At 36.9% G+C, this 26,857-nt stretch overlaps 1 protein-coding gene across 5 annotated transcripts; it reads right to left on the minus strand.

Moving 5' to 3' along the window:
* On the minus strand, positions 1-26,314 carry LOC112978815 (G kinase-anchoring protein 1). 5 transcript variants are annotated; one of them, XM_026092549.2, is made up of 12 exons: positions 26,203-26,314; positions 19,793-20,052; positions 17,499-17,642; positions 10,696-10,773; positions 8,972-9,104; positions 7,858-7,880; positions 7,009-7,161; positions 6,504-6,605; positions 4,619-4,682; positions 2,999-3,069; positions 2,045-2,122; positions 1-323 (listed from the first exon to the last, which is right to left on the minus strand). In XM_026092549.2, the coding sequence occupies exons 2-12, from the start codon at positions 20,000-20,002 to the stop codon at positions 276-278; spliced, it is 1,104 nt and encodes a 367-aa protein (XP_025948334.1). In that variant the 5' UTR covers positions 20,003-20,052; positions 26,203-26,314; the 3' UTR covers positions 1-275. The 5 variants fall into 5 exon arrangements, with proteins under 5 accessions (XP_025948334.1, XP_025948332.1, XP_025948333.1 ...); XM_026092547.2 differs by lacking the exon at positions 26,203-26,314 and adding an exon at positions 26,021-26,180; XM_026092548.2 differs by lacking the exon at positions 26,203-26,314 and adding an exon at positions 21,710-21,728.
* Positions 26,315-26,857: the final 543 nt, after the last annotated feature.

Raw genomic sequence — 26,857 nt, forward strand, 5'->3', positions numbered from 1 at the left:
TACAAATGGAAGAGTAAGTTTTATTGAATGATGAAAAACTAGTTATGGCATTACAATTAAAGTTTTAGCTCTGCTGGAATACTAGTTTTCTAATACTTCTTTAGGAGAAAGTGCAACAAATCAATTATTCAGAATGTTAGTCAAACTAGTAATTGTTAATTTTTCTCTTCAAAAAACTGCATAGTTGAGCAGTTGTACAACAAATATATAAATTTTTGCAAAACCCTGAAGAAAGATTTGATATTTTTTTGCTTTGAATCTGGTAGCAGAGGAGATCACCTGCACTGGTCAGATTCTGAGTTCCTTTTCCCTTTTTTCCCACCCTGTAAGAGAGAATTAAAACAAATTTTTAGCCATTATAGTAGACATGATGCTTTATATCTGCAGTTATTTTCCATACCAAAATTGTGTGAATTAACAACTTGAATGCAATTTAAACAACTCCTGATTTTTTGTCTTATGTTAAATCATACAAGTATATATCTTTATGGGACACAAACCCATCTGAACACCAAATAGCAATATGTAAGTGACAACATGATTCAGAGCTGAGATGATACATTTGGGGATAAAAAAAGTTGGTTTATTGCTTTTTTGTTTGTTTTTAAACCTACACATATTTGGTTTAGTTTTTTGAAAGGCTTCCTAATGTTTCAAAGCAGTATTCCAATAAAGAAGGTAGGTCTAATGTTATTGAAGACAAAAGTGGTAGTATAAGAAGGGTTATCCTGAGCAGTCTTGGAGGATTATAGGAGAGAATAATAAAAGCAGAAACAATGATCCCTGCAAGGCTAATACAAAATAAATAAATACAAAATGAGCAGAAGGAATGATTTTGCAGTAATTACAAAGTGTAATTAAAACAAAGACCAAGGTTTTTTTGTAAATCCTTCTTCTGTCTGTTAATTTGTTATAATTAATCACAAATTAATTACATTATTTTTCTAATTAAAATCTTCTCTCTGTGCAAAAAATAAACACTAGCAAAAGCAGAGACGCATGGAAAAAAAGAGCAGGAAGACTGAAGTTGACAGTCTGAACAATGATGTGAATGACTGAATTTGACAGTAACAATAGATTTACTTTAGTTTTAATTAGTGGCATAAGCACTCAGCTTGTCTATAAGAGACTGACCAAATACATGGATTTGGGAACTGCTACAAAACAATTTGAAGAAGGAACTTGCTTCGTTGTGGTAAGTGACAAGCAAAAAAGAGGGGAGATTAAGTACAGAACACCATGCAATACTAGCCAAGAAATTTCACGTAATCAGAAAAGAATAATTATGGCTTAAGTCAGTTTTCATGAAATTATAATATTCCAACACAAATAATGTGTTACAACTGGAAACAAGGTTACTTGCCAAAGACTACAGGGCTACCTGAGAAGTTTCCGTTATAAACTATAGGCTCTCCTTGTTACCATGACATTTTGCATAGATTAAAGGAAAATATGAAAACGTGTCAGATAAGCCACGCAAAAGTACAAATTCTTATTCTCTGGGGACTGAATCACTGCACTCTTTAAAAAACAGAATTTTAACAGCATACTACTTGCATGAAAGTTAACTGAAATTCACTAACATGAATTGCATTAGTGGCCAAGCTGAACCAAACAACATATGCACAGTCAGCAAGACACTGATCTTATCGCTCACATTTCAACAGCATTTGCTCTACATCTCTTACAAAGATTTGGCTACAAACAGAACTAAGCTATAGAACCCAGAAAAGAACATGTAGTAAAAAGAGACCTACAAAGTCTACTGTTAATTTAGTTACACACAGAACATGAAAGCTGTAGAACATGCTGATTATGTACCAGCATACCAAGAAGTTCTAAAGTACAAAACAGGTGGCAAAGTTCTACTGGCCAAAACTGTGCTTTAGTTTTGCTACTGTTTTTGCCTAGAATGTAAACTGCTATAGGTTTTTCTTGAACCTGAAAAAATAGAGCTAACAGGTCAGTTGAGAGCATGTTACTTTGAGATAGTTTCAGCTACATCAAGAACAGGCAAACTTACACCTAGAGAAAATAAGAATACCTGATATTTTGTTAATTCTGCTTGCAATAATTTCACTTTGGATCGTTCTTGTTCTAATGCAGCATGAAGTGTAGTTACCTTAAAAAAAATATAGAATGTTAATTTACAAAATATGCTTTACATCTACAAGTTTACCAGGTCAAGATAGTTCTGTAGTAGTACTGTGTTAGACAAACAGGTAATACATGCTGGGTTCAAGAAAGACTACTACGGTTGTGCATGAACTGAAAGCGCAAGTAAGATACTCCATAATGACTTACTTCCCCAGCAACATTTATTGGTTTGCCTCTATAATGTTATATGAAAGCTACAGAGTCAGAAACTCTCTCAGGTTTTAGCCTCTACGTACATACAGTACGATTCCTGTCATACAGCACTTAACTGATGTAATGTTATGCAATGCAGATGAGCTACATTACATCACTCAAAAATTGTGTTCTATGCTAAGAAGTTTGTGCAAGTTCAGAACTTGGAGAACAGTCACTACAAACCAAAACTAAGCTTAAAAAGCGTTACATGCTCTCTACTACAGTGGCTTGCTAAGAGTCATCCATAAATAATTCGTAGATCAGTTATGCTGGTAAACCAGCATTTTTCAAATTTAAGACTAGAAAGCAAGAAAAGGGAAAGAAGCATTTTCTTCTGCAGTATCTTTCTGAGCTTCCTCATTTTGGGTTACCAAAGGCAGAGGATGATATTCTTAAGGGGCTGTTGAGGACAAGATCCTTTCAGGCATCCTGAGGTCTGCTGTCTTTCCAGAAATAGCTCTAAGTGTATCATGCTGGAAACATACGTAATACATGTCATCTGACACATACAGTGCCTGGGTAAGGATGAAATATAACATATTTTGCTTCAAGCAAGCTTTTGTTTCAGCCCCCCCTGGACCCCAATTAACTTAAATAAATCTTTGAATTATGACATGACATTTTACATTAAGAAATCCTTGCTTACCTGTAAGGTCAATTCATTTTTGATACTTTGTGATTCATCAACCTGCAGGAGTATTTCTGCTTTGTCTTTCACTAGAGAGAGAAAGAGACCGAGTGTGAGAATTTTTCTAGATTTACAGGTCTTTGCCTGCAACAGTACTGTGACATTGCGCTCACTATTTTGTTATTTCTAAATAAGTCTGCCTTCGCTGAAAGAACGAATATTAATTAAAAACAATCATTAGTTACCAGTGCCATTAGTAGCAGCTTTAAAGGTTCTGAAGATTAAACTCCAACCTTGTACTAACTTCCCCACACTTTAACCCTGTAGGCAGCATGGGTTTTATAGACAAGCACTATGAACAAAGTCCATCGAAAAACTGTATCTTGGCCATTGATTAAGATTTTGGGACTGTAAGCTTCACGTATGAATTCAGCCATGCCTACGGAGACTTACACTGGTATTAAATATTTTAAATAGGGATGTATTTAAACTGTGTATTTATTTAGTGTCTATGAAACATCTGTGGATAACTTTAAATTCTCAATATGCACAAATTGAGATTTTTCAAGGCTCAATTCTGCCATGAACAATATTCTGCCCAAAATGCAAAATACCTTGAAATCTGAAGATGATTACATCTGGTAAAACCACAAAATTACTATTTTATGGTACACTACTATTCCACCAACAGGGGAAAGAAAAAAAAAAAAAAACCCAAAACTCAAGCAAGAACTTCACCACTTCCCTCTTGAGATGAGACTATTTCACTTTGTCTCAGACACTGACCTGAAGTCCCAAAAAGCAAAGATTTGCAGTGCTCAATCACGTTGCAAACATTTGAACTGGCTTAGCTGTTAAAAATATATTTACAAGCAAGCTACAAAAACATTCATCTCTCTTCTAGCTCAGAATTTGAGCCCAAATAAGAAGCTACATTTAGGAGCTAAATTAAGAAATTGAACAGCAAAAGCAAACTTATAACATATTTAGTTTGCCTGGTATTATAGACCCAACTTCATCATGCAAGATCAGGATTGTTAAGGGATAGCTAAGCATGAGCATAAAGATGCCAGAAAGTTTACTTATATATTCAATCTTTGACACCAAGCTCTGAATTATAAAAACTATAAATAGCGTTACAACAGAAGAAAGTTATCACAATCGCATATATAAAATTCTCAGTGTTAGCTTAGTTGGCCCTGTTCATTGTCTGGCAAAACATTTGCTTAGGTTTAAGATGATGTTTCCAACAGTTCAAAGAACAGCTTGCAAAGGTATGAAAATTGAACAACATGCTTGAAGGTCTAAACAGGGAGTACAGTAAGATCAGTCCAGAACAGATCAAGTCACCGGCAAAAGAAAGTCTAATTCAAAGACTCATTGTGCCTAAAACATAACTGAACAGCTTAAATTTCAAAGATTGCTATTAAAATTCAACAGATGATTTCATTATATCATATCAGGAATGCAGTACTTTGTGGTCTAGATTCTGTATTTCACTGGAGTCACTGCAAATGACTAACTTCCTAGTTCCTTATAGCTGTTATTGTATCAACTTATTTTTTTAAAAAGTGCTTTGAAAGTGCTTTCCATCTCTTTAAAAGAACTTTAAAGTCTGCCTGTTAAAACTCTACTTACTTTCGCCTTCCTGTAGCATCTTCAAAAGTTGTGCATTTCTTGCTTTTACTTCCTTATACTTTGCCTAGTGTTAAAGAGATTGAATTATTACACATATGCCCTATAAAAGAAGTATTCTATAGAGCAAACATGACTAAAACATTTCAGAATTGAAAATTATGATTTCTGCAGGAAATCTGTTGTCTATGTCTTAACTGAATCACAGCCAGTGTAATGAATGTGCCACAGGAGGAATGGGTTAATCAACTAAGAGTCTAGAAATTAAGGCAAGCACAACAAGGCTTACGGTAAGTTAAAATAATGAGTTACGTCATTGCACTGACAGTGCAAGAACCACCACTCAGGTCTGCCTAAAGTATATAGGCCTATTTGCATCAGTGGCTTTACAATTTCTCCCCTGAAAAATATTCATGCAGCACACAACAGTTATAATGTGCTTTCTAGATACTGTGTTAGTATGAATGGTTTGTCATATTTCTTGGCAACTAGGACAAGTCCCCTACAGCTCTACAGATTAAAGAGTCACGGTTATTGAAATTACAGTTTTTCTTTTCAACTCTTACAGCCTTTACTCAGAAACCTATTTTCACCAGTTTTTCCAACCTATCCGATGACTACATGCTTTTTTCATAGGACAGCCTTTTCCTTAATTGGCCACCAATGCCAATTCCAGCCATGTGTCTTAACTCGATACTTATTTTTCCTTTCACAAGTCTCTTTATGTGTGGTTTGCTCTTGAAATAAGTTCAAATTGGGAGGATTTTTTTTTGTAATAAAGAAGCTACCACTTTCCACTTCCACCATCGCCACAGTCCTTGAGAATAATTTGATCTTACTCCATGTAGAAAGTTAAGCAGTTATTGTACTCTCCAATCCACTGTAAACAGGAAAAGGCTATAGTATAGATCAGCAGAATGCGCAGTTTCTCTGTGTCATGGAACTGTGCACAAATGCAACACCTCCTTCCCCTCTTGAAAAAACAATCTTTAAGAAAGGAACTTTTCAACTGTAGCATACCAAAACACTGTGTAACACTATCACTGCCACAACTAATACATGCTAATATATAGAGGAACAAGAATGAAATGAAAGGGCATTTTAATAGATGCAGTATGTAATACTTTAAAGACTTACATTTAAGCACAGCCTTTAATGGCCACTTAAAACTATATTAGGCTTTGTAAACAAGTTTATAGAATGAAACAGCTATATGATCACCCCTCATCTCACCAATATCCTTATGCACTGCATTTATTCTGCTAAGTGCAATAAAGTGCTAATAGTAACAAATAGAATGGTTTTATACTTCAGAAAAATTGAATTTGGGGAGTCCAACTCTAGTACACAGTGAAGGCAGCTGTTAACAAAGTTAAGGATTTTTGCCTGTAGTAGTGAAGACATTATTTAAAGTATCAGAAAAGTTCCAATCAGTCAAACTGCTTAGACTACCTCAAACAAGGAATAATCATCATAATGAAAACAATTAAAGTAATCCAATGGTGCTTCATTGCATTTTCTTTATAAACCTTAGTTCCTCACGGAAATTTCACCCTGGTTGCTCTAGATACTATCTAGACAATGCTAACAAGGAATGAAAACAGGAAGGCAATTGAAGACATTTTCCGTAACTAGTCTGGTATACAGCAATACTGTGAAACTTATTAACAAGCAAATATGTTTCCTGGTGTGTTTTAGTATATGCTGAATGTTATTTCCAACTTTGTTTGCATGTAATAGGAGAAGATATAACAGAATACAGGACACCATTACTGTTATGCTGCAGCTTTCAAGGACTCCCCTTAAATCTGACAAAGTATGCACTGCTCTAAGCACTTCATACAGTGGACTTAATCTTCACTACTTGAAGGTATTGTCAGCTACATACCTCCCACTGAGTTATTATATTTTTCAATTGCTGAATTTCTGTATCTTTCTTTTCAAGTTCGAGCTTTAGTCGTTCTGTTTTTCCATCTTTCAAAAGACCCTCCTATAAACAAGCAAACATCATTTCTTAATAACTCAGTCATGTGAATTCTATTCTTGGGAAAGGAAACTTATTCCTGTTTGTTATAAAAAATTGACTGAAATTAAATATGTATATGTGCACTTAGATGCACACATACAAAAGAGATGAATAAGAGGCAGTAATAAGTATTGCTATGTTTTGTGGAGCAAACAAAATATTTCAATCAGGAGTGTTTTCTGTTAAAAAAATCAAAGCAGCTTAAATCTCTCTTCAGGTATAAAAGAATACAAACAGTTTTTAGAATGCTCTTTTACAATTATCATTTTTTGATTTATGCATTCTTCTCATCAGGTGCTCTCTTGTAATCATTAAAGAAGTTCCATTAGGCAAACTTTTTCACTTCAGTGACTGCTATTGTACATGCCTGGTTGTGTTCATGAGATGTACAGTTATCCATTCCATTGCAGTCAGTGAGCTGGTCTCTCCTTTTTTCTCTTTTAAGTATTTTGTGAACATCATCTTCCAGCCTATTGAAAAATCCTCCATCATGTAACAAAGACGGTGCAGAACTTGGTTCCTGTCAAAAATAAGAATTATAACTTATCATAACTCCCTTTACATATAAGTCAATATTCAGCTAAAAGACAACATGCTTAAAAGTAGTTTTTTACGGAAAAGCACAAAGTCCAGATACTGTTTTACGTTGTACATCCTGAGAATACCGTGACTTCTACCTAGAGAGTATCTGATCCCAACTGAAAAGTCTAGAAACCGATTAACAGTTAACATTAAACTGACAATTTGATTACACAGAAGCGTTGAATTAGAATTTAATGCTTGTACCATGCCCACAGTTTTTTGTTTTATTTCACTATTAACAATTCTTTCCTCTAAAAGTTTTAGTATTACTGGACTGTACCCACAATATAGCACCATTAGTGCTAAAAGCTTCTCTTCTTTGTACTAAAATTGACATTTTAAACATGTTTTTAAATCTGCAAGTTGCATCAAAGTTAAAGACTATTTGAAAGCAAAAACATCAAAGCTAGCTCCAAGAAAGTCTTTACTAAGTTCTCAGATTGTAGAACTGCAGACATACAACTAGTAAGTCTAAAACTGCCCATACAAATTTTCCAAACACAGATCACTGAGTTTTGGAACATATATTTGATGGTTACTACAAAAGTGACCATAGCTTTTACTGAAATAACCACCTTTTAAACAGAGTTAGAATAACTAGTTTCATAAAAAAATAAAATAAAAAAAGGCTTACCTCATGTTTTTTAGCAAGGTTATCTGAAAAGACAAGAGGAAGGAAAAATAAGAAAAAAGAAGCCAACAGTAAGTTACTCAAATTTATACAGCTGGCCATTAAAGCATGGCATTTTGAAGAGTGGTGAGAAATCTACTGCACTCTTCAGCAATTTTTCCAACATTAACTCTCATCTCAAAATAACATTAAAAGAGACTAAAGCATTAGAAGAAAAGAATTACAGACTAAGTTTTAGGTCAATCCCTAAATTTGCAGCCTTGCACAGATCTTTCAGACTAATATAATCAAAAGTACCATTCCATATGCATTTACTTCAGTTAAAGTGGAAGGCAACATCTTTTTTTTTCTTTTTTAATTCTACTTAGGGTTTTATAGCACACATCACTGTAGACCTGAATGCCTTCTAGTTGCCTCTCAAGATACTGACAACTGTGCTTTCATTCCATTTTTCTCTATTTAGATTCTTCGGAAAGAATGTCTTTAATAAATACTGTAACATTTAGATAAAAACATCCCTAAAAAAGAATGTTACCAAATGAACTGTTTTTTGCCTTTTTCAGATTCTATCTTAATTTCTTCACTAAAATTCAGAATGTCTGCTCTATAGGTACAGTTGAAAGAGCTCTGAACATGTAAAAATGAGTATAAGAATTTTTTTTCAACATTTACCCTTTCTAATAGGCAGCCAGCACCATGAAGAAAGGCAAACAGTGCCTTTTCAAAACAAAAGGAACAAAAACTCAGTTGTCTGAGAAGCACAGGCCTAGTACAACCCTCCAAAAACACTTACAGAAGAACAGAAGAAAAAAGCTATATTAGGAGTATTTGAGTGTGCCCTCCCTGCCCCCCGCAAAATGTATGAAATTGTATGTTTTCCTTAACCTCTTCCCTTTTTCTGCTAACAAAACTAGTTCATTATTATAAAATAAACTTTTAGCTCTTAGACTTAACAGGACACATTAATTCCAAATCATTCAATGTTTGTTTAAAGACAGTATTAACAGAAAAAAATGTTGGGTTCCAACCTAGGGGGTGTTTTGCTATTAACGTACACACTATGGGAATTCCAAGTAAAATAGCTCATAAGCAGATATACTAGTATGATAAGGCATACCTATAGTACCGTCTGACTGAAAATCTTTCAGAGACACAGTGAGAGGTTTGTCTTTTCCTTGCTGGCTCTTTCTTTTCTCTTTCTTATTCACAGACTTTGACTGAGGTGAAGTATTTTCAATGTTTTCATATTCCTGGAAGAATAAAGTCCCACTGGTATAACTTTCTTCAATACCCCAAATATTTTTCCCTAAAGCTTTATAAAGGAAAAAACAAAAAACAAAAACAAACGAACAAAAAAGCAGTGATAATATACTAAAGGAGTTTTTAGCCTAAGCAGTAATTTACAGGCTTCTGATTGGTTTAAAGAGCATAAGGCATCTAGCAGCAGCTAAGCACCAGCTTTGTCCTCTGAAGGAGAGTATTGCTCTTTACTGAATAGCCAATGAATTATCAGTCTAACACCCCCTATCATCCACATCAAGTTTTATCCAAAAATTGATAGCCTGAAAATATAAAAGTAGTCAAACACACAAACGTGAAGTGCTATACAGTGCAGGTTAACACTTCCTTTAAAAAAAACAAAAAACAAAAAACAATTCTATTGTATCTTCATTTTACTCTTAAAATATGCTTACTCATTCACTAGGAGTCAGACAGCTATTCCTGCGCAGCAATGCTCTGCCCATCAACCTTATCTCCTACTGAAATCACACAGGCTGGTACACGGCATCCATTTTAAACCCAGTTCTACCCGTCCCATCTGCATTAACTTTCTTAGCAAATTGTTAATAAGTCCTAGATTCATAGCCAAAATAGTCTTAAGAAAAAGCTTATTATATAGAAAGCAAAGATGGGAAGGGGAAATGGAATGCTGGTCTTTCTGTAAAAGTAAAATTGTTTATCTATACTCATGCATACTATATATTTAAAATACCCCTATATACTTTAAATTGTTCTGTGAAGCTTACTCTCAAAAAAAAACTAGAAAAGATGCTGTTTTACTATGCCTAGAGACAGTCTTCATTTTTAAAAATAACTTTAAATATAGAAGTCAAAAATTTAACATTGATTTTTAAGAATAATGGTATTCCCTCAAATTGAAGTATTACACAAAAATATTTGCACAAAAGTGCACATGTAATTTTGGCTTCTTTATGATGCATAATTACATTTAAATTTATATATTTTCATAACATATTTCAAAGGCTCCTGATTTACTGCAAATAAAAAATTCCTGTTAAAGTTCACATTTCATCTGAGAATACTTTTTCAAAACATTTTAGCAACTAATTCTCCAGTGTTCCTTAAGAAGTACCCAGAAAACAGCATCCTCATCAGCTGAGAGAAAATGTAGACAGCTTATTAAAACTAAAATATGTAACAAAACAGAAAAAGCATTAGTGAAAATGCAAAAGATTCAAACATAACTAACACTTAAAGGCCTAAAGAAAAGTCAGTGCTTTGATTCCCTGCCTCCCCAAGTGTGCTAGATTTCTTCTAACGAAGTACAGACAGAATCCCTTGTTGTACTTTCAGAATTTCAGTGTCTATATATGTCAGAAGATTGAAAAGGTTAAACTAACTTTCCACCTTTATGTGCTTATTTAAAAATATTATTATATATGGTTTCTTTCAAATCTATTATTTCTCTGAACTCTTAAGCATTTGAACAGTAACCAAACAATTTACACAAAAGTAGTATTACTTTTGCCAGGTGATTTATTTTTAAAATCAAGCCTTACACTTGTACAGCTTTTACACCAGGATGAATCCCACAAATACCTTTTTGTGCTCTTCATATTCCAGTTTGCTTAGCAGCAGTGCTTTTTCAAGATCTGCTTCAAACATTTCAGATGTCAGCTGAAGAAAATTAACATATTCCTTGTGACAAGGTTGTTAAAAAAAAGGCGACCAAACCACTAAAACTACATTAAAATTTCATTTTCAATATATGTATCACTACAGTTGTCCGAGAGCTTGATACGATGTGACATGACATTAGTAATTAATATACCTATTTGTACTATAAGTAATAAAATACTTTGCTTCAGAAAACTGTGCCATGTAACTGTACAGTAAGTTGTGCTCATCTTAATGTCAATACAGTTACCATTTTCAAAATTTGTTTATATGAGATCGTTTTAAAATCATTTTTAATTTTGTTTTTTCATGTTTCAGAATATAAAGACAAGAGGATGTTAAAAGTATGAAAAGTGTCATTGCAAAAGGATCATTAAGAAGCCGAAGAGCTCTCCTATTGCACAGGAAAGATTAAACTAAGCAACTAAGACACACCCCCACACCCCCCCACCAAAAAGCAAAGCTAAGCAAGTCTGAATGGCATTTTCTCTTTCATTTCTGAGAAGATTAGAAGGAAGCATGGGAGTTTCCTTGAGACAGAAAGGAAAACTGAAACTTTCTAAGCATGAGCTATTAAGAAGCGAAAGAACTAGGACCAATATGACACAAAGGACGGACAGGATACCCAATCTTTTTGTTACAGGAAGATAGAAAAGTGTGGGCAAGGCCAGCTTCTACTCAGTAACAGACTGAAGTATTGAATGTTAGACTACCTCTATCAGCAACAGCTCAATGGGGCCAAAAGAAGGGATTTACTGGAGGAAAATGCTGAAGTTGAGATACTGAGGAAGTAGATAGTGCATAAGGTAAATATGTAAACTGGTAATGACCTATGCTATTGAATACAGTAAGTAAACCAAGGTGAAGTTGTTTTGAATACAAAACTCTAGGCCTTTGAGAACTAATTTTAATGATCACTACAGTCCTCAGTGTGATGTGCTGCCAAATGGAAGCGTTATTAGTCATCATAGTTCTCAGTTTCATGTCCATAACTGAAATATTAACCAGAAAAAAGAATCACTTTCTTGTTCTTCGAATTTCAGACTGAAATTTGTGTGTTCCTGTTATTCATTCCAGAATAAACTACAATAGTTGCTAAATCAAATAAATAGCTTAACTGGTCCCAGTGTACTTTGATCCAGCTGGGCTGAGTGACATACACTAACTTTTCTGTCTATAGGAACTATGCTCTGAAAAAATTATGAGTTCTCATATGCCTTACATATGCATAAAAATGACTTATTATGTAGTCTAAAAGCATAGACATTGTTTGTATTTATTTATTCAACAATTCATACGATCAGTCTTGCATAAAGGAAAACAGAAGAGTGGCCCCAGGTTTTGTTTTGGTGGTGTGTTTTTCTCTTTTTGAGAAGGGGTGAGGGGGAAGAGGGAGATAGACAGAGACAGAACCAGTCATCTCTTTTTGACCAGTTACTTTAAACACAGTAAAACACTATTCTCTCAACACAAACTGTGACAAGATTTCTTGTAGGCTTCAGGGTGCTATTATTTCTAGCCTTGAGTAGTTTGTGGTCCAAGTTTAGTATCAACTGTTGAATCCAATCTGACCATGATACTTATCTATCAAAAATTAAGACATGTCTGCTGCATTGAAAAGCTCAATATAAACACAAAGAAAAAAGGGGAGAATGGAGATGGAAAAAGCAAAAGATTACTTAAAAAAACACACACACACAGTAAGCTTACATGGAAGAACTTAGGATTTCTGTCTTTACACGTTGTAAGTAATTTAGCACACGAGATCCCAAATAATTATTAAGAATTAGTACTACCACAATACTGCTATGAAAATCAAACAGTTTCACACAAAAAAATGCATTCCAAGATCTCTGATACAATAAAGCCTTATATAATTTATCTAACAGTCATTCAGCTCAGGACAGGACTGGGAATCTGAAGCAGACTCTATGAAGAACTAAGGTGGCTACTTCCACAGCTCTCCACTGAGCTGCTTAACCCCCAGTGCTCTTAAAGCCAGGCATCCCCACCAGGTTTCCCAAGCACATTCAGCTCTGCTTCTCGGCATAACTGTCTCAGACACCTACAGGCTCACTATCACTTAAACCTGTCCAGAACTAGGACCCACAGGTTCCTTTGCTTACGTACCTGGGGGTTGGGGGCTGCAAACCCAACAGACCAACTCAGAGCACACCTGACACTCTGTGACAAGTTGTGGTCCATGCATAAAGTTCTTACAGTGACTCTCAAAAGCACTGCTGAAGGAAGGCTGGTATTACCCACCTTAATTATATAATAGCTCCATAGTGAAGACAGGTATTGACAATCCTTTAAAAGTAAAGTGCCAAACAGTACTTCTCTTTATAAATTTGGAAGGTAAATACGCCAACAGGAACTCGGCGTGAACTGGGAGATGCTCTCTGTAGAGCCAAATTTTGTGGGAGCAGAGAGTCACTGCTTCTCACGTGTTAAATATCACCCTGCCTTACAGTACACCAGTAAAAATATACCTCTTCAGCATCAATACTGTATTACTGAACCAGGAAGTGAAAGACTAGGATTTCATGCCTCCCAAATCTGAAGAATTCAAACCCACATCTCTTCTCTTGGATAAGCATGCATAAGCTGCAGACTGAACCCTCCCACAGATCAGTTTCTCCAACTCAGATAAAAGATGCTTTTTATCTCACAGGCCAGTCATCGTGACTTGATTAAAAAACAGGGACAGCAAGATGCAGTTAAAAGTACTGATCAACATTTGACCAAACCACGGTAGTCAGAGACAAGCAAGCCTTTATTTAAAAAAACAAAATAAACAACCCCCCCACATACGCACACTTAGATGTGGATGAATGCCATTTTTGGAAGCTCTGAATTCTTAAATCTGCTGAACCTGGTTTGCAGCTGGTCCCCATCTTCCCCCTAACAGAGCTCAGACTGTTCATAAGCTTCCAACACTCTTCATCTTCATAGGATACCTTACCTCTTCTAAGTTATAATTACTATCTCATTTTTAACAGAATGGCACTATGGTGAGATTTAAGGTTATTTAAACAATTTCTCCTTTAATGCTTTTCACATCAACATAAGCACTGGCTCTCATTGCCTCTTTCCTTTCTTCCTCTGTATCTGCCTTTAATACGATAGCTTGGTCTTAAAAAGCTATACATAGACTCTATAAGATTTGTATTTCTGAAACAGCGGTAATGATGTAATAAGCCTGCACATAAGCAACTAGTGATAAAAGGTCTAAAACCCTCCATGTTAAGCTTCATTCTCCCACAAAATTCAAGATTCAACAGGGTGAGAGGTGCAGGCCCTCACTGCTAGATGGCTAGCGACATTTTACTTGAGTCGGGTAATACCAACTATGCATACGTGTACAACACAAATCCCTCAATAAGAGTAACACAGCTTTAGAGGGACGGGATGGCGCAGATACAAATCACCCTACAGTTTGATGCTCTTGGCACACTCGCAGGAAGGGGAAGAGAAGAGAATAGCTTGGAGCATGTCAAGCTGAGGATGAATATCCCAGATTTGATGTCAGGTTGTTTAACAGCTAAACTACATAGAAGCTGCCCCCATGCCTTCCTCCTCTTGGCTTGCTTAGAGGAGGCAACAGAATGGATCATGTTTTGAACAAGTTTGTGTTCCTGTGGTGGAAAAAAAAATATCTGCAGCCGTCAGTAACATATCAATTCTGAGTCCCTGTGCTCAGATTGACTAGACAGATTAGTACTCAGCAGATTTGCCTTTCCGGCAAATTTTTTTCTTCACCCGTTACCATATATGGATCATGCGTATCCAACACTGGTACCTTGCATCAGTAATCAAATTTACCTTAACATCACAATTCTTTGAATCAGAGTTATCAACAGATTCTTGAAAGTATATTCTTAAAAGACACAGGTAATAATTTCACACAAGTGATGCACAAATGTCGTAACTCGTTACTTCAAAAAAGTAACAGTTTCAGGAAGTGCATTCAAACTATTATGACAATTTGGGCAACAAGGTTCTGAGCAAAAAAAGGATCAAGTTATTTCTAAAACTGTTGATTACAATATTAAAGAGATATAACAAAGCATAGCTGCAGATACTGAAGGTTCATGGTTCCTTGTGTGACATGGGCTTTTATTTTCTAATGTTTATTTCAGGTTGCAATTAAAGTAAATTCCTCATCATTTTCACTCTAGGGTCCTTTTTTGTCACATAAAGAAAATGAAGCCAATTCAATGCCTGCCAGGGCTGCAATACATCAGCAGTGACTAATGGTGAAATAAAGTTTAAAAAGAAAATTTTCTGATCATACCTATTGTACTGAGAATATCTTAGAGACATGCACTCCATGGAATGTATTTTGAACTACAGCAAAAATTTTGATTGCTGTTCTAAGATAACGATATACAAGTAGCAATATTTTTTCTGCCAAGAATTCAATATTCACATTTTTTTAAAGGTTCTGGCTACAGTTAAAGTTTAAAGCTGTTTGCAGGACTTCTAGGCACTTTGAGGTCCAAAATGCAATGTTTTTAAACACAAAGTCATCTATGAACCAGAAAAATTTCACTTAGTAACCCCTATGGCTGCCTCAAAGCCTAAAGTACAGAAGTCATATCAATAACTCAAAGAGTTTAATTACTTTGTTTATGAAATATTAACATTGCAGCCTAACAGTGATCACACCAATGCCAACTATTTCACTAAACTTTTATTCTAGTAAAATAAAAGTCAACACAGAACTTGTTGGGAGAATATTTACAATCCATACTGTAACTCCATCCTTTATGCTCAGTTCACTGTGACTGCAGAAAGCTGTTTAAAGCATAGCTGTGCTACAAAACAGTCTGTGCTCCAACCTCAAGAGTCATGATAGCATTTGACTATTCCTTTCTTCTCGTAAAAAGGGATAGAAAACGTCTTCAAGACTATAACTATCATAGGTTTCAGCTATGATATTGCGCTAAAGTTATTTTTACAATAAAAGAATCCCAAAGCAACTTTAACAGGAGCATAGCCTACATGTCAGCAAGATATAAATGAGCAACCACCAACTCTTTCATAACCGAGTTTGCTTTGTCTGACCATTTCACCATCTAAGAGACTGTAAAATTCTCTCTTTACCTGAAATGATTGCTTTATAGCATGCAGAATATAAAAACTGGAACTACTGAACAAAGCATACCTGTACCTTAAAAGTAAATCTCAAGCTAACTAGCTCCAGAAATTTGCAAAAGGATTACTAGGTCATTACTCCACTGCTAGGACAACAATCCAGAAGTCTACCTAGAGTTGAGAACCTGGCTATACTCTGCTCCAGGAGGCACATATACCAAAGCATTAGCAACATTCAACAGTCAAGGCCAGCATCCAAATGTGGATGTTTATCATCTGTCAATATGGATTTCTGTATTTCTTCTTAATTAAACAGGAAGAGGTTCAATGCAATCTTTCATGATGAGACACATGTTGAAAAACCTCTCTGTAAAAGAAAACAGCATTCTGGTAGCTGCCAGCATATGAAGTTCAGTAACCGCAGGCAACACTTTCCAACTCTAGTTGGTACCACATGAAAAAGTCTGCAGAAAGTTAAATACTTTGAAAGGCACCTTCAAGTGTACCAGAATAATCAAAACTGTATTATCCACAGTGAATTCTGCATGAAACAGTCATCTAAAAAAGAAAACATACAAATCTGTGTAGCAGAGTCATTTAAAAGGAACCTGAAAAAAAAAAAAGTGTAGTGAAGCATTTCTTTAAGCACTACCCAGTAAAAGCACTAAAACAAGCTATTCATCCATACGCATTATTTCTATCTAAAGTAGCCAAAGTACTGCAAACAGTCCAAAACATTCATATACAGCATCATACAAGAAAAACCACTATATGGTCTTCAGTAATACAGTGTTTTAGATGTTCCCTTTTGATACAGTCAAGAAGGAAAATGGTTAGTTCCAATTGCAAGTATTCTTCCTAACTGACATTATAGCAAAAATACAAACTATTCTATCAGGTTAAGGCAAAAACTATTTTACTGTTTTGGATCAAATGTATTTGTGCAATTTCTGTTTGTGGTAGCTTTGGCAAGCAGGCACACAGTAAAAACAAGATGTTAGCTTTCATAAAGGCACAGGCAATCTGCTTTATCTCTATTCTTTAAGTGTTAATGAACTCTAACAATGATATTACCACCAAAAATAGGTTCCAAGAAGAAAAACAGAGGTTCTCACACTGAAAGATAGGGTTACCCTAGTCTCCAAAATGATGGTCAGCATTCAAAGTTGACACGAGCTCAATGATCTAGAAAGGAACTAGTTACTGCATTCTTAACAAAACTTACAAAGCCTGGTTTGCTGTGGATCTGTACTGTATATCCACACATCACTCCACCAAGAGATTCTCAGCTTCTCTCCCACTACAGGCCTTCAACATCCTCCCGTAGCAATATTTTCACTTTTTCTCCAGATCATCTGAATGACCCCTACCATACTCCAAATTTCACACCCCAGTTATGGGATATGCGAGAACCAACATGTACTGGCTCTAAGCTACCAATACACTTAACAGCCATTCAGCAGACTTGACAGAAGAGGTAACCCAAATTTCCACTGAAACATTTCCTTCCATGTGACAGCATTTTGTTTGTTTCTTTCCAGTCATATCTCTTTATTTCTGGGACTTAACATTATAAAGTAACATATTTCAGGATAGCCAAACAAAGATAACACAGTAAGTTGTACCTGCTCGTCTCTCTGTCTCCATTCTTGCCAATTTTCTTCCTGAGAGTCTTTCTGCATTGTGCTGTGTAATGTTTGTTCATGCTGAGATAGACAGCCTCCATGGGAGGATTTCTGAGGAATCTTTTTAAAAGCAAGATTTCTGAGCTGAGAAACAAAATAAGGTATTTTTAACATTAACCAGAATATTAAGGAATACACAGTAACAGTTTTAATGGACTAATATTCAGACACATATGCAAATAGATATAAAGTGTACTTTACCTTATTCTATAGTTTAGGCTACATTTTTGTTTAATCAGCTTTGGTATGCACCAGAAGGTAAAATTTCTTTTGTATCCTAACCGTGGATCAAAAACGCTGCAGCCACATAAAATAAAGCAGTGAAATAGTACATATATTTTGCCAGCTGAAAATACTTTGAAAAAATCTGAACAGGTAACTGTGTCCTACAGATTCCATGCTGGATCAGGTACTATCCATCTTCCTTCAGATAGCATAAAACATTCATATAAACTGCATTAAGTTCCCTTTGCAGAAAAGCAATCATGTGTTCACACCTGACTTAAATTAAATATAATGCCAAATAAGAACATGGTACACAGATCTGGCATGGATGATCACAGAAACTAGAGGATCAGATTAAAAAACAAAAGACAACAACATAGACAAACCTTAAAGTTTGTCAACAATCCAAAGTCAGTCAGGTTTTTAAGAACTACAAACCCGCAATAAGAATTACCTCGAACTGCTGCACCACAGGGATACGATGGTGTCATCTTTAGAATACTTTACATAATTATAAAAGTTAGTGAACAAGTAACCTTCAAATTTTGCAGCTCAGAATAAAAGACATTCACTATTCAAGCTTAAACATTAACTGACGTTCTAGTCCTAACACTAAGTGGAAATAAAGAGACCCGCGCAATCTAGTATCAGCTTAGAGTTGGGAATTTCCTTAACAAAGGCTACTGGAGGGAAGAAAAGTATTATCAGATGCTTCAGAAGTGAAACCAAGTACAGCAGTGGCAATATTATCTTTAACATGTGTTTACAAAGTGTCACAATCACTTCTTAAAATGGCAGCTCATCCTAAATTACTTAAAATTAGGTACTAGTGCAGATTGTTTGGAGGGGGAAAAATCCAATTCTGAACTCTCCCTTGACATACTGCCTCTTCCTTCTTTACCAGCACCACACCCACAGCTCCCTTCTTTGGTTCACAGTGTTGGCAGGAACACTGGTACAAGCCATTCTGATTTACTATGTCAATGGAGTATAGCAAAGAAAAGACATAGTAGATGCTGAAGTGAAGAAAATTAATCAGCCCTAGTTTGTGTCTTTGCTATCACAGGATTAAATATAATTTTCATGCAAATGAATGTAAGTATATGCATATGCATACACACAGTTGTTTTGATGGTACTGGAGTTGCACAGGCAGGCACAGAAGTCGGGGAATGCACATTAAGAGCTTAAACTTCAGTATCAAAAGAAAAGCAAAGTTCTGTTGCTTTTTTACACACACACACTTTACCTAGCATTACTGCAACTACCAACATTCCATAAAGATTTTAACTTTATGACACACTAAAATGATTTTCTTTTTTTTTTAAACACAGTCAATTAGACAACAAGATCTGTATAGTTTCAGGCAGAGGAGTTCTCAGATAGCTGTCAAAGACAGAGTAGTTTACAGTTCATCTACCCATAATTTTGAAACAATCCTTGCAGTCTCGCTTGTTAATATCCATTTAACCTTAGGCTTAAGAACCCAAATGCCCCCAAATCCGGGGGGAGGTGGGCGGGGGGGGGGGGGGGGAAGGTGTCGATCTAATCAATTCAGGGTCTGGAGTGATGGACAAGACTGAGAAGTAAAACTTCGGTAACCAGTTTTTAAAGCTCTTCAGATAGAGTAGGTAGGTCTAGCTATCTGCTAAAAAGAAGAAAAAAACTTCAAACCACCTTTGAATTTTAAAATGCTGGCTGTTCAAGCAGGCAACTAAAAACTGATTACCCTCAGTAATTGCTTTTTAGTGAAGACCATTTCCTTCATCAGTAATTAACTATCCAAGGGTTGATGTCAGGTAATAAATAAAGTGAAAACTAGCAGGTTATTCTCACTAAAAATATCAAATTATATAGTAGTAAGTATCCTCCATGTACATAATGAACTTTTATTAGAACTATTGAAAACTTGAAGTGTCTCTGCAATTAGATTAAAAAAAGAACAGCATCCCCCTCAGATTAACTATTTAACGGATAACAATCTTACCCGCTACAGAAAAGTCTCTTTACCTCATTAGCTTCACTCTGCTGCTGTTCTTTCTTTTTTCTCCTTTTCTCTCGTTTCTTCTCATTTGTAGATCTCCCTCCTGAAGCCTGAGATTTGCCAGCACCTTGGCTGCTTCTGCCCTTTCCAGGCTCTGAATCAGTATCGCTGTCTAGTTGTAGCAAAGCAAAACGAGATGCAGTGGTGGGAACTGAACTGATTACAGCAGATGCCATTGCAAGTCCAAAATTCTACTGAGATGGCTTCTTTTTAATGATTAGGTTTCCTGGAAAAGTAGCACAGAAATAAGAATGAAAACATTGTTTGACCAAATTGGCTTCCGCGTTCTGTAGAGGGGGAAAAAAAGAATATATTCAATATTGCTCCAAAACCATTTCAGATGCTGTCCTTGGAGCCTGAAAAACACATGATTTGAGAAAGCAAGCAAGTAGATATTATGCAGAGGCAGGCTCATGACAAAGAAGTCCAGTTTGGGGTAAGTAGCCTTATTTATTCTTTTACAAATAAAATCATTTTGTTCAAAAAGCAGTTTTCTCCTCGGGAAAGCAAGCCCAGTGTTCTGGCTGGTACTTTTCTTGAACACTAAGCACCTATTCTTAGGACAAAACATGGAGGGTGTGTTTGAAAAGGAGTGGGGAGGACTAGGGATACATTTATTGTGCTTTCAGTTGCCTCCCTGTAGCTATAGGTTACACATACATCCCTGTGACACAAAATCAGAACCATTTACCTAGGATAAAAGCAAAGTCTTTGGTGTAGGAACATTTGTTAAATTGCAATTTTTCCATCCAGAGTTTTATTAATTAGGAGAGAGGACTGAAAGTGATGACATTTCATCTGAGTACAAATTTCATAAAAAACTGAAGTCTAGCTATGTTGATCTCTTATGGTGAAGAGGTATATTCAAGTAATACATACTTTTTGAAACTGCTGTTTGAAAGGACTATTTACAATCTGATAACTGTAAGCATAATGAGTTGAATGTCTTCTTGAATGGTCTACGAAAATGTTGCTTGTTAGTTACTGTTACAGAAGAACATGAGAATCTATCAAAGTTTAAAAAAAAATTTAAGCACTCAGTTCCACACTTTCTCAAGCTTGTAGATGCTCTAAAGATACTCAGATATACAGACAGAAAACAATAGTGTTACAGTGACATTATCCAAAAGAATTATTTAAAAGGAATATTACATTTCACCTTGCAGAGATGAAAAGAGAACCAGCAAGTAGGCTAATACTGCTCTGTTCAAGCTTACAGAGGAAAGGTTATTGCAAACAGCATTCTTGCCATACAGAAGATACCTGGCTACATTTCTTTCCAAAAAAGAAAATAAAGCTGATCATACAAAGTATCTTAAGAATGCTGCAAAATTTGCATCACAGTGTGAATCTAGCTGATGCTGATACTCAAACTCTCTGATCACGTCACAGCCAGGAATCTAGAAAAAACAAGTCAGTAACACCTAGAACATCAAAAGTACTTGTTATTCTCTCTAAATGATGACAGAGCAGGGTAAGTTTGGGGTTTGTTTTTTAAAATACATTTTAATATGCAAGAACTCTACAGTTAGCCTGCCTAGGAGCTTAGTTACTGCTGGTAGAAATGCTGTGCTATTACTACTCTGGAACACACAGTAAACTGAAACCTGAAACTCAGAAAACAAGTTAGAGACACTTCTTCACAGAGAAGAGGGAAGAAGGAGGGGGAAAAAAAAAAAAAAAAAAAAAGAAGGCAGCAGAGGCAAGTGCTCAGTCATGCTATAACAAGAATTTACAATACTGGATGTTGCTTTTGGCACTACACCAGTCATAAGACTGAAAATTTGTACACTCTCTACTGCATTTGACATAAAAAAGTTAGCACACTCTAGTATGAGTCTGCCAGTCAAAAGCTTGGAATTTTCAGTGCTCTGTGCACTAACCGTGATATATTTTGTTCTCCATATATATGGCTAAAAGCAGCACACCACAGTTTATTAGGTTCACAGCTGTTAATGGTGTTGAATATTTTCAAATTGTATGGGCAAAGAGTAGTATTTCCTCTTTATAAGCTGTAGTGATAGCAGTTAGGTCCTTTGTAAATATACTGCAAAAGAAAACATTGTCAAGATACAATTATTAGTCATTCCAGAATAACAGATAAAGATGAAAAAAGGTTGGACTTAGCCATTGTAGCTGGAATGCTACATAACTATGAAATACGGCTGCAAATCTCCTTCTGTCTCTTCCTCTCCCTCTCACAATAAAAATGCAATAGGTATGCCTTTGCTGTCATACTGTGGTTGGCTTCCAATTAACTGTCCAGCTGAGAAGCATATCAAACAATTACCACCTACAAAACACTGTTTTTATGATTCACTGAAATACTATAGTGGCAACATGAAATTAATTTACAGGACAGTTTATTCCTGAATTATGTTTGTTTATACAGAATTAAAAAGAGATAATAACGACCTTGCAGATGAAATTAAAAATACATAAGATTATAAACGTTTTCAGTTAACTTTAAAAGAATTGTTAATATTACTATTGTTGGACATTTCAAAACAAATGTTCTTATTACAGCAGGATCTAATTATTCCACTTCTGCAACACTTAAAAGTGTATCCAGTGTTTCGGGGGGGACTTATCACCACGCCAAGCTTTTAACCATGCCTACAATTCTGACAGACTTTACTAAGCACCTCTCTAGTATTTCAGTTCCAAAATTTGACTTTTTCCTCTGGAAAACCAATGGACTGACAACTCAAAGCTTTCAGCTGAGGAAAGATGCTTCCTAGTCCTTTTACATGATTTTTTTTCCCTTAAATAGGGAATTAAAAATAATTTTCTTTTTTATTGTTATAGATATGAACAGCCTTAGAAAATTAAAGCGCTGGTATTCTTGACCTGAAGATATTCAAGCTGTGCTTGAAGAGGCTTTTCGTTCACAAGCAGGGGGGTGGCAGGGAGTGGGGCAGGAAGGAAGATGTGTTCAAATACCAGAAGGGATTCTGTAATTTTGCAGATCAAACTAGGATCTGAAAAATCATTTCAGCTTTCATACTGCTTTCAAGTAAGAGTTTGGCAGTCTGAGAAATTTTGTGAGTTGATAATGCTCCGTTGGCCAAAGCCTACCTATGTAAATACGACACAGTTCCTCTCCTTATTATAGAGGGTACAGTGAAAAAGAAAAACTGTAAGAGGCGTAAGAAGAAACAAAACATGCTTGCGACACTTAAACAGCTCATTAATATCTCAGGGAAAAGAGAAATCAATATTTGAAGTTGTTCCTATTTCTGCTGTGCATTAGTACTACTTGTACTCTTCCGAGAAGTTTTTCTAATACACCAAGAAAGTAACTACCCCTTATTTCTATGTTAAGGAAAAGATCATTGAAGAATGGACTTCAAAACTGCAACATCATTATGGCATTGATACACAGGTGGCACCAATTTATGACCTAGTTTCAAAACTTTCTGCTTTGCAGATCACTAGCAGGCTATTAGTTTAACTATCTGCACAGTCTGTTTTAAATTATAAGGTTTGTGAACAGTTCCATAAACCAAGAGTACCTATTATTCAAATTCATCATATATCATCAGCATAAGATAAGCATTATACATATTTACCATATAATTTCAAGGCAATGATAAAAGCATTTGTTATCTTGGATTGCAAGCAGGAAGTTTTCAGTGCTTTACTAGTTTATAGGTCACAATCTTCTGTAAATCATGTCAAATCACTACATAAATGGATCATCTTCAAATCTTAAATGGATTTTTTTTAAATTTTAAAACAAGACCTTATTCCAAGTTAGTTCTGTTTACAATACTTTTTACCTATTACTTTAGCATGACTGATACAGTGATTTGTAAGCACTGCAAAGCGCTTATTCTACTTTAAGTTCTTGGTAAACAAGGAGACATATTTAGAAAGTTAAAACTGTGACATGAGTGGAAATAAAAAGATATCTTTTTAACTTCAGTTCCCTAAAGTGTACTAGGTATATTTCAGAAACCTAAGATAGGTCAATGCCCTGAAGAGCTACAATCTAATTTTAGATATGATGTAACAAGGATTACAGTAATAAAAAGTAACATACTCATATGGTGTTACAGTAATTTGATTTTGTATCACTTTTATACATGAACCCACATGCTGCAGGTGATACAGCTTTTGAAGTGTTGACATTTTAAAAGCTGTTCTATAAACCATCCAACATGTACATTAAGAAGTTAATACATACTCAAAAACTTGGGTTTTTTTGAGCACTAGTAGCTTGCTAGTCTGTGTTGAGCTTTGCACGTGTGCATGAGTTGGCATTTAACCATTCGGCAAACATTCAAATGGCACGAAGAAGTGGACTGTACAGCCCTAGGAACCTCTGGTCTAATGTTAGTAGTACACTTCTAAGGATCTGTGGAATAACTGGTTGGCTCTGCATGCGGTGCTTTACTTTTTCAAAGGGAACATGCTGACAGGCCCAAAATATAAGCCATTTCCACTTCCATCTTCAAAGGAGTTGCTAACCAAAATGCAGATTTTCAAAAACTTGAAAAATAAGATATGGACATGCTAAAACTACCTCCTACATAAAATCTACTTCTTTCAAGAACTAAAAATACATATTTATGATAATATATGCTCATTATACACGCTTAGTGAGTGCTTGACATTATGAGTGATTTCAGTACTTATTCATACACCCAAAATAACACTAACATACACAATAGACTTAAAAACACCACCACCACCACACAAAAAAAGGAACATCTCCCTTCTCTACTGACCCTGACCAACTCTAGCTGTTCCTGCACTTGACACATCGATCTTTGTCTATTTGTACATTTACCACAACAAATGTAATCTATTTCTCCTTATCAGTGCGTTTACAGAAAGTTTCAATCCTCAGACTGTTTGACCAGCTTTCTCCCTTTAAATTATCTTTATTTTATGCCATTTGATCAGAGGCCATAAGGCTGCATTAAATCAAGCCAAATCCTTAAAACTACTTAAATAGAGTCAAGATGGTTACTATAAAGAGAGAAGAAGAAAAAAGGCCTGCATAAGAAAACCACTTAAGAAGAGATGCACCACTGGCACATATGGCAGGGAAGGAGAAAAAAATAAAATAAAAAAGCAAGTAAACATCTCATAGAATTCAAATAGGGAACAGGTCATTGCTGTACTTGGGAAAATTGTTTTTGAAGAAGAACATTTAAAGAAAAATTCATTAAACCCCAGATCAAAACATAAAAGCAACCAGACAAATCTTTAGCAAACTTTAATAAGCTTGCTCATGGGATACTCACTGACACTTTAGCCTCTCTTGCACTCCTTCCCCCTCCCCCCACAAAAAAAGAAAGGTTGAAAAAGTTAGTTAAGTTTTAAGGTTCGGAACTTTTACCTAGCAGACTTTGAAAGTTCACTGATGTAACGGAAGAATACCAGTGGTCTTAGAAACCAATAGATATTAGTAATTTCAAATAGCTGAATAAAATAGCAGTCAGTAAACACCGTACCCCAGTGAAATATCGAGTTATAACCACGACCTGTATTTTTACTGTAGCCGAGTTCTTTGAATTACCATCCTCTCTCCAACACACACACAAAGAAGGAGTAAGCCCCTTTTATGCCATGGAAGATAAAAACGCTCAGAAAATTACTTTCGGGAAAAGGCTCCTGCATTCTAAAATCAAGCAGAAACAACAACACGCAACAGTATCAAGCACAAGGTAAGAATCTGCCTTAGTATATACATACTGACACAAAGCCCAAGACGTCTATTGCCTTCCTAAGGATTAAGAGAACGGTGACTGTTTGCAGACGCCTAGAAGCGGAGACAGCGTAAGAGAAGACGCAAGGAAGTTAAATTAAGCAAGGGAAAGTTAAGACACCGTGCCAGGGAGCCTCGCGGGCGCTCCAGCCGCGCTCCGCCGAGCAAGCGGCGAGAGCTGTCTGTGAGGGGCTTTAAACGCGGCCCGAGCACTGCCCCGCCGCACTGACCACAGGCAGCGCCCGCCCGCCGGCTCGCAGCACGGCACCTGCCGCCCCCCGGCCCGGCCCGCGGCCCCCGGCGCTGGGGGAAGCCCCCTTCCCCGTCACCACAGGCCCACGGCCGCCCGCTGCCCACACCGCAGGCAGGGCAGGGCGGAGCCCCGTCCCCTGCCCAGCACCGGCACCAGCCGGCCGCCGCCGCGGAAGGGGCAGCGCGGAGGAGAGGGGAAGCGGCGGGCCCGCGGGACACTCACTCGGGCGGCGCCGGCGGCGGGCGAGGGGCGGCGGGCCGGCCGCTGCCCTGGGCGGGAGGCTATAACGGTCGGCGGGGCGCCGGGCGGGCGAACGGCCGAAGCCGAACTCGCGCCGCCGCGGCCGGCGGCGACGTGGGGGCGCTGTGGCGCGCGCTGTCTCGCTCGCGGGTTTGTTTATTTACCTCGCCCGCTGGTTGGCTGCGCCGTGGGGACCGAGCGCGCGCGCCGCTGCGCTGCGCTGCGCTGACGTCACAACGGCGTTACGGCCGAGGCCGAACGGCGGCCGGCCGATACGGGCTCCTGCCTGGATCAAAATAACTAAGGGCGCAGGGCAGCCGGCCGGCCCTCACCTCGGGCGGCCGCCCTTTCCCAGCGTGCATCGCGGGGCGCCGCCCGGCTGCTGCTGGTGCCATTTCGCGGGTCGAGGACAACGGCGCGTCCCCTTCTTTAAACTGGGAAGCGCTGTAGGGATTTACACTAGGCACAAAACCTCCCTCCCTCCAGCCCTTTAAGTCTAGCTTTGCCTCCTGGTGCTTGGGCACATCCCCCGTTCAGACATTTTTGCTTGAGAGTTCAGCCGTTTCCAGCCAGGGCCTTGGGGTTGTGATAACTCATGGCCTTGGCCTCAGGACATGTGCAAAGCACAAAATGTTTGCGAAGGAGAGGGATGGTTTAGTTTTACCTCAAAACTGTGACACAACAGAAGTTACAATGATATAAAATGGCAATCATTCACTAGCTTTTCTATCTTTTTAAACCTGCCTCTCCTTAAATACAGCTACCAAATTTAATGGAAAACAAAAGTATTTTCTCTCTAAGCTGCCTCAAAATACTTGT

This window comes from Dromaius novaehollandiae, chromosome W (assembly GCF_036370855.1).
Source record: "Dromaius novaehollandiae isolate bDroNov1 chromosome W, bDroNov1.hap1, whole genome shotgun sequence".
NCBI classification, from domain to species: domain Eukaryota; kingdom Metazoa; phylum Chordata; class Aves; order Casuariiformes; family Dromaiidae; genus Dromaius; species Dromaius novaehollandiae.